This window comes from Myripristis murdjan, chromosome 24 (genome assembly GCF_902150065.1).
Source record: "Myripristis murdjan chromosome 24, fMyrMur1.1, whole genome shotgun sequence".
Lineage (NCBI taxonomy): Eukaryota > Metazoa > Chordata > Actinopteri > Holocentriformes > Holocentridae > Myripristis > Myripristis murdjan.
Window position 1 is genome coordinate 418,593 of NC_044003.1, and position 7,445 is coordinate 426,037.

At 46.6% G+C, this 7,445-nt stretch overlaps 1 protein-coding gene across 1 annotated transcript in view; it reads left to right on the plus strand.

The window, feature by feature from the left end:
* The window catches only part of LOC115355824 (C-1-tetrahydrofolate synthase, cytoplasmic-like), a 12,710-nt gene extending 5,749 nt beyond the window's left edge, over positions 1–6,961 (plus strand). Inside the window, exons 5-12 of the mRNA XM_030046724.1 lie at positions 492–545; positions 680–816; positions 1,095–1,195; positions 2,085–2,221; positions 2,393–2,504; positions 2,685–2,812; positions 4,858–4,918; positions 6,836–6,961. Of these exons, the coding sequence (XP_029902584.1) occupies positions 492–545; positions 680–816; positions 1,095–1,195; positions 2,085–2,221; positions 2,393–2,504; positions 2,685–2,812; positions 4,858–4,911 (723 nt within the window). The 3' untranslated portion in view covers positions 4,912–4,918; positions 6,836–6,961. The remainder of the gene's footprint in view (positions 1–491; positions 546–679; positions 817–1,094; positions 1,196–2,084; positions 2,222–2,392; positions 2,505–2,684; positions 2,813–4,857; positions 4,919–6,835) is intronic.
* Positions 6,962–7,445: the final 484 nt, after the last annotated feature.

The following is a 7,445-nucleotide window of genomic DNA, read 5'->3' on the forward strand; positions in this document are numbered from 1 at the left end:
GTGTTCTCCTGTGTTCTGTGTTCTGTGTTCTCCTGTGTTCTCCTGTGTTCTGTGTTCTCCTGTGTTCTCCTGTGTTCTGTGTTCTCCTGTGTTCTGTGTTCTCCTGTGTTCTGTGTTCTGTGTTCTCCTGTGTTCCTGTGTTCTGTGTTCTCCCTGTGTTCTCCTGTGTTCTGTGTTCTCCTGTGTTCTGCTGTGTTCTCCTGTGTTCTGTGTTCTCCTGTGTTCTCCTGTGTTCTGTGTTCTCCTGTGTTCTGTGTTCTGTGTTCCCCTGTGTTCTGTGTTCTCCTGTGTTCTCCTGTGTTCTGTGTTCTCCTGTGTTCTGTGTTCTGCTGTGTTCTCCTGTGTTTTGTGTTCTGTGTTCTCCTGTGTTCTCCTATGTTCTGTGTTCTCCTGTGTTCTGTGTTCTCCTGTGTTCTGTGTTCTGTGTTCTCCTGTGTTCTGTGTTCTCCTGTGTTCTCCTGTGTTCTGTGTTCTGTGTTCTCGTCCCTCAGATTGGGATCGACGCCCGTCACGTGCGGCTGCCCAGATCAGCGACTGAGGCCGAGGTTTGTGTGGACTGAGCCTTTAGAGAACCTCAGATTGAGAACCTGAAGCTGTTTATAGTTCTTCCACTGGTTCTGGTGGTTCTCAGAGGCTGATGCTGACCCTGCCCTCTCCCTTTGGTGACGTTCCCCCTCAGGTTCTGCGCAGCGTCCAGGCCGTCAACCAGAACCCGGCGGTCCACGGGCTGATCGTGCAGCTCCCTCTGGACGCCGCAGAACCCATCGACACGCAGAACGTCATCGACGCCATCGCCCCCGCCAAGGACGTGGACGGGTGGGCGGGGCCCCCACGAGAACACAACACACAACACACAGAACACAGAACACAACACACAACACAACACAACACAACACAGAACACAGAACTGTCCTGAGAACCCAAATACACAGAGAGACACTGCAGCCACACACACACACACACACACACACCATGTAACTTAACATAATATAATATATTATAATATATGTGAGTGTGTGTGTGTGTTAATGTGTGTGTGTTAATGTGTGTGTGTGTGTGTGTGTGTGTGTGTGTGTGTGTGTGTGTGTGTCCAGGCTGACCAGTGTAAATGCAGGCCGGCTGTCCCGTGGTGAGCTGGCTGGCTGTCTCCTCCCCTGCACGCCGAGCGGCTGCATGGAGCTCATCAGACAGACGGGTCAGCGCTGCTGCTGCTGCTGTTGTTGTTGTTGTTGTTGTTGTTGTTTTTGACGTTGGTGTTGTTGTTGACATTGTTGTTGTTGTTATTGACGTTGTTGTTGTTGTTGACGTTGTTTTTTGTTGTTGTTTTGTTGTTGTTGTTATTGACATTGTTGTTGTTACTGACGTTTTTTGTTGTTGTTGTTGACGTAGTTGACGTTTTTTGTTGTTGTTGTTGTTATTGACATTTTTGTTGTTGTAGTTGACGTTGTTGTTGTTGTCGTTGTTGTTGTTTTTGTTGTCGTTGTTGTTTTTGACGTTGTTGTTGTTGTTGTTGTTGTTGTTGTTGTTAACGTTTTTTTTGTTGTCGTTGTTGTTTTTGACGTTGTTGTTGTTGTTGACGTTTTTTTTGTTGTTGTTATTGACGTTTTTTTGTTGTTGTTATTGACGTTGTTGTTGTTGATGTTGTTTTTGTTGTCGTTGTTGTTGTTGTTGACGTTGTTGACGATGTTGTTGTTGTTAATGTTGTTTTTTGTTGTTGTTTTTGTTGACATTTTGTTGTTGTTGTTGTTGTTGTTATTGACATTGTTTTTTGTTGTTGTTGTTGACGTTTTTTGTTGTTGTTGTTGTTGAGATTGTTTTTGTTGTTGTTGTTGTTATTGACGTTGTTGTTGTTGTTGTTGATGTTGTTTTTTTGTTGTTGTTTTTGTTGACATTTTGTTGTTGTTGTTGTTGTTATTGACATTGTTTTTAGTTGTTGTTGTTGACGTTTTTTGTTGTTGTTGTTGTTGTTGAGATTTTTTTTGTTGTTGTTGTTGTTATTGACGTTGTTGTTGTTGTTGTTGTTGTTGTTGTTACGACGCATAATTAATAAGCCACGCCCCCTGTCTTCCTGCCGCTGGCTGCAGGTGTGTCGGTGGCGGGGAAACACGCGGTTGTGATTGGTCGCAGTAAGATCGTGGGGGCGCCGATGCGCGACCTGCTGCTGTGGAGCCACGCCACGGTGACCAGCTGCCACTCCAGGACCCACGACCTACCTGAGCAGGTGAGGCCGTGCCACCCTGCTGCCATGGCAACGGGACAACAAATGGGTCTGACCTCCAGTTTCAACATTTCTCCTTCACCCTCCACAAAATTCACTCACCTTTCTTGCTGAGTCATCAGGTGATTTGGCCAGGTGAGGTTCAGGTGCACATGCTGTGTGTGACCCCCGCAGGTCAGCCGGGCCGACATCCTGGTGGCGGCAGCGGGGAAGGCGGAGCTTGTGAGAGGGGAGTGGCTGAAGGAGGGAGCGCTGGTGATCGACTGCGGCATCAACCACGTGGCAGGTACCGGCCTTCACCACGGTGCCTTCAGGGTCCCGCGGTGCCTTCAGGGCGCCTGCGGTGCCTTCAGGGCGCCTGCGGTGCCTTCAGGGCCCCCTCACCTGAGAGACGTGTTTACCGTGGAACAGTCTCTCCAGCTGTTCTCTCGGTTTGACCTTTGACCTTTTTGTGTCTCTGTGCCAGACGAGACGAAGCCCAGCGGGAAGCGACTCGTCGGGGACGTCCACTATGCCTCGGCCAATCAGAGAGCAGGATACATCACGCCGGTCCCTGGGGGGGTGGGGCCGATGACGGTGGCCATGCTGATGGAGGTTTGGACCCAAACACAACACACTCGACAGAGACCGGCTGGAAACGTGCTTTATAACAGGAAACATAAAATAAAAATGGCAAAAAGGAAATGACTAAAGAAGTACCAAACAAAATTCACATCAAACAACCAAACAAAGAAATAAACAAATAAAAAGAAGGAAACAGTTCTGTAACAAAACATCAAGGAAGAAGAAGGTGTTTCCTTTTCCCATAAAACGGATTCATGCACAAAATTAGCAGGGAGCCATGGTTCAAGTTACCGACCGGCCCTGAAGGCATCACAGAGTTTGCATCACAAAGAGAGGAACCCGTTCAGAGGAACCTGTTGATTCAATTGATTTCTTTCAAAAAAGGAAAAAAAAAAAATGGCAATCAAATTGGCAAAGACCAGGGACAGTCCCCCGACACTTTTTTTTTTTTTTTAATTATTATTATTATTGAAATAGCTGACCGTAAGATCAGTAGATCAGCGGCTGATTGACACTGGGCTGGCCCAATCACATTGCTAAACAACCCCTTTTGCGTAGTTTGGTCCCGGCTGCATAATGATTTCGGCAAATAAAGTCATTGCAATAGTTTGTTTACTCAGCACCGGGCCGGCCCCTGAGACACGCTGCTCTGCGGCCCATTGGTTATTTTTCTTCACTGACACGGGGCTGGCCCATTCAGATCACAGCCTGTGGCTCGGTGAGCCGGTGTGCAGTGCAACGCGGGTCGAACGTTATCTCATAGGATCTACTGAGATGGAGAGAAAACGCAAAAGTGGCGCAGAGAAACTGCGAGAAAAAAAAAGCGGCTGTCAATTTTCAAACTGATCGGACTTTTTCGCTTTTTCGTAATTTATCAATATGAATGAAGAACAAGCCCAAACAATGCCAGAGGAACACAATTCCTGATGGTAGAGCGGATAGTGCCCCCGTCTGCCATGCAGGAGATCTTTGGTTCAATTCCCCACCCGGACAAGAGTCGGATTTTACTTTATTACCTCACTTTGTTGTTAACCATGACAGTGAAGTGATTCTTATCATTCTGCCTGTCACTGGCTAGATGACACACACAGTGGCATTTAGGGTTTCTGTCATTTTCATTTCTGTACTCTTTTTGTGAATTTGTAACCCAGGTGCTAAATTATTATTATCATTATTATTATTGTTATTATTATTTTGCCTTGTTTTGTTTTTTTTTGTTGTTGTTGTTGTTGTTTTTTTTTTGTTTTTTTTTTTGCCTTTTTTAATGCCTTGTTCTAACTTTATGGGGAGATATATATACCAATCGAATCAGATTCAGATTTAAAGGATTTGTGTGGTATACTTTGTTTGTCACCATGACCTTCCTATGTGCAGTTTGGGCTCATTCTCCATTCATGTTGACAGGCACCTGCACTTACTGATCTGAAATAGGTGCCCAAAAGGTGCTGGCCAGTTGTGGCCTGTTCAATAGAATAAAAAAGTTCAATTCCTATTCATCTATTGTATTTTATTGTTCCACTATAGTACTATAGGCCAGTATGATTGGGGCAGCCAAGTAATTTGACATATTTGAACAATTTTTTAAAAAGTAACGTAATAGTTACTTTTCCTGGTAATTAATTACTTTTTAGTAGAAGTAACTAGTAACTATAATTAATTACTTTTTCAAAGTAACGTACCCAACACTGCTGATGACAGCTAACTAATTGCATGGCATTATGGTTTTAAAGAGTTGCACAGTTGGTAAACACATTTAAGAGCAAAAAGACCAGAAAGGTGTGCGTTATCGAATGTGATGGGCCGGTCTGGTCCAAAATGCCCGGGCCGATTTTTTGTCCCAGTCCGCCCCTGGCAAAGACCAACCCAAAAATAATAATAATAAAAATGTGTATGACATGAACGTTAGAAAGAGAATTAACCCATTAAATTAAATTTTACATCAAAAAGAAATAAAATGAACATTTCAAAATAAAAGGCTCAAACCGCTTACAGAAGGAATGAAAACAGAATAAACCTGACAGCTGCTGTGGTGTGTGTGTGTGTGTGTGTGTGTGTGTGTGTCTGTGTGTGTGCAGAACACGGTGCAGAGTGCCTGGCGGGTCCTGCAGCAGAGCCAGGCCGGGCGCTGAGGTCCAGGTAAGACGTCCGACTTTCATTCTCACCTTCAGTTTCAGTTGGAACGTCTTTTTAGGGTCAGGGTCAGGTGTTTCTGCTGTAGGGTCAGGTGTTTCTGCTGTAGGGTCAGGGTCAGGTGTTTCTGCTGTAGGGTCAGGGTCAGGTGTTTCTGCTGTAGGGTCAGGTGTTTCTGCTGTAGGGTCAGGGTCAGGTGTTTCTGCTGTAGGGTCAGGGTCAGGTGTTTCTGCTGTAGGTCAGGGTCAGGTGTTTCTGCTGTAGGGTCAGGGTCAGGTGTTTCTGCTGTAGGGTCAGGTGTTTCTGCTGTAGGGTCAGGTGTTTCTGCTGTAGGGTCAGGGTCAGGTGTTTCTGCTGTAGGGTCAAGGTCAGGTGTTTCTGCTGTAGGGTCAAGGTCAGGTGTTTCTGCTGTAGGGTCAGGTGTTTCTGCTGTAGGGTCAGGTGTTTCTGCTGTAGGGTCAGGTGTTTCTGTTGTAGGGTCAGGTGTTTCTGCTGTAGGGTCAGGTGTTTCTGCTGTAGGGTCAGGTGTTTCTGCTGTAGGTCAGGGTCAGGTGTTTCTGCTGTAGGGTCCCGTTTGGAGCAGTTGTTCCGAAACAGGGAGCGTTTCCCCCTAAAGATTGGTTCGTTTGGACATATGTGAACACAGCGATCACGCTCGGATGTGGGACAAAACAAGCGGGCCAAGATCGCCTAGAAGAGGTGGTCTCGGCTCGCTTCCATTCGAGCCCTGGAGCGGTTCGTTTGCAGTGAGAACAGAATCGACACAGCAGCCGACACAACTCACTCAGAACTGTGGTTCAACCAGCATCAGAGCCCATCTTCATCGGCGACTCCTTGTCGCGGCCCGTCTTCTTCTCAGTAGATGCAGCATGACATTATTTTCCCTGCGCAGTCTTGATTCCTGGTAGAACTGGATGTTTTCCTCCGTTACAGAACACCGGTACATTCAGTAGCGGTTTTAGGCATGGGCGAAGCGGGCATTTTTTCATGTCATGTGGGGGGCGGCTCAAGAGCAAAAAAAAAAAAAAAAAAGAGAAAAAAAAAACATCAGTGCCGCTCACCTGTCAGATCCGGCAGACCTGACCAGGTGGGCGCGGTACCGGCCGGTGCCGCGGCCGGCCCACCTGATGCCAACCGGTGCCGTGGCCGGTGGCTTTTTATTCAAACAAGATTTTGTCCATATAAAAAGCAGGTAGGAGTAGTAACACGAAAGGGCACAAGGCAGTAATTTGGCCTAGGGCGGCAACATGGGCAGAACCGCCACTGGGTACATTAACCACAGAAACACACAGAAACAAACTAGCCACACACGCTGAAGATGCTCCATGGTTTTTGGTTTTTCCGGGTAAGAACGGAAGAGGAAACTTCTTCTTTCGGGGTCATTTCTGACCAATGAGAGAACAGCTGGTTCGCGCATGGCATTTGTTTACAGCTTTGAACCTACAGACGGCTGCCCTGTGAACACAAACGCCCCAAACGAAAAACGAAACAACTGGATCGATTTAGCTCCTGAATCAGAGCAAAGCAAATGGGCCACAGGTCTGAAAGCAGCCTAAATCTTCTCACCTGGACTCTGAAGAGACGTCGCTGTGACTTTGGCCGATTCAGCAGAAAACAACACTGATTTTGTAGTTTTTTTCTCATTAATATGTGACTTTAATCTCAGAGAATATCAGATTTTTCTCCTGAAAATTTGTGACTTTTGTGACTTGTGGCAAAAGTCACAAAACTGAATCATTTCACTTCATTTTCTCTCTCTCTGTCTGTCTCTCTGTCTCTCTCTCTCTCTCTCTGTCTCTCTGTTTCTCTATCTTTCTCTCTCTCTGTCTGTCTCTCTCTCTCTGTTTCTCTCTCTGTCTCTCTCTCTCTGTCTGTCTCTTTCTCTGCCTGTCTCTCTCTCTGTTTTTTATCTTCTTCCTGCAGGACAGATGGACAGATGAACGGACAGATGGACGGATTGATGGGCAGGGTTAGGGATGGAGGGGTTCCTGGTAGAACCCTGAGTCCCGTCCTCGCTGGCTCCGCCCCCGACACGCCTCCTCATTAACAATACAAAACAAAACAAAACAAAACAAACATCAATAAAGCTCGTTCTTGTTTGGTTCCCAGCTGCTGTCTGCTCTCCTATTGGATGGTGACGTTCTCCTGCTGTTCTCCTGACGTTCTCCTGTTGTTCTCCTGATGTTCTCCTGCTGTTCTGCTGTATTCTCCTGGTGTTCTCCTAATGTTCTCCTGACGTTCTCCTGCTGTTCTCCTGCTGTTCTCCTGCTGTTCTGCTGTTCTCCTGACGTTCTCCTGCTGTTCTCCTGATGTTCTTCTGCTGTTCTCCTGATGTTCTGCTGTATTCTCCTGCTGTTCTACTGCTGTTCTCCTGATGTTCTGCTGTTCTCCTGCTGTTCTCCTGCTGTTCTCCTGACGTTCTCCTGCTGTTCTCCTGCTGTTCTGCTGTATTCTCCTGCTGTTCTCCTGATGTTCTGCTGTATTCTCCTGCTGTTCTCCTGTTCTCCTGACGTTCTCCTGCTGTTCTCCTGCT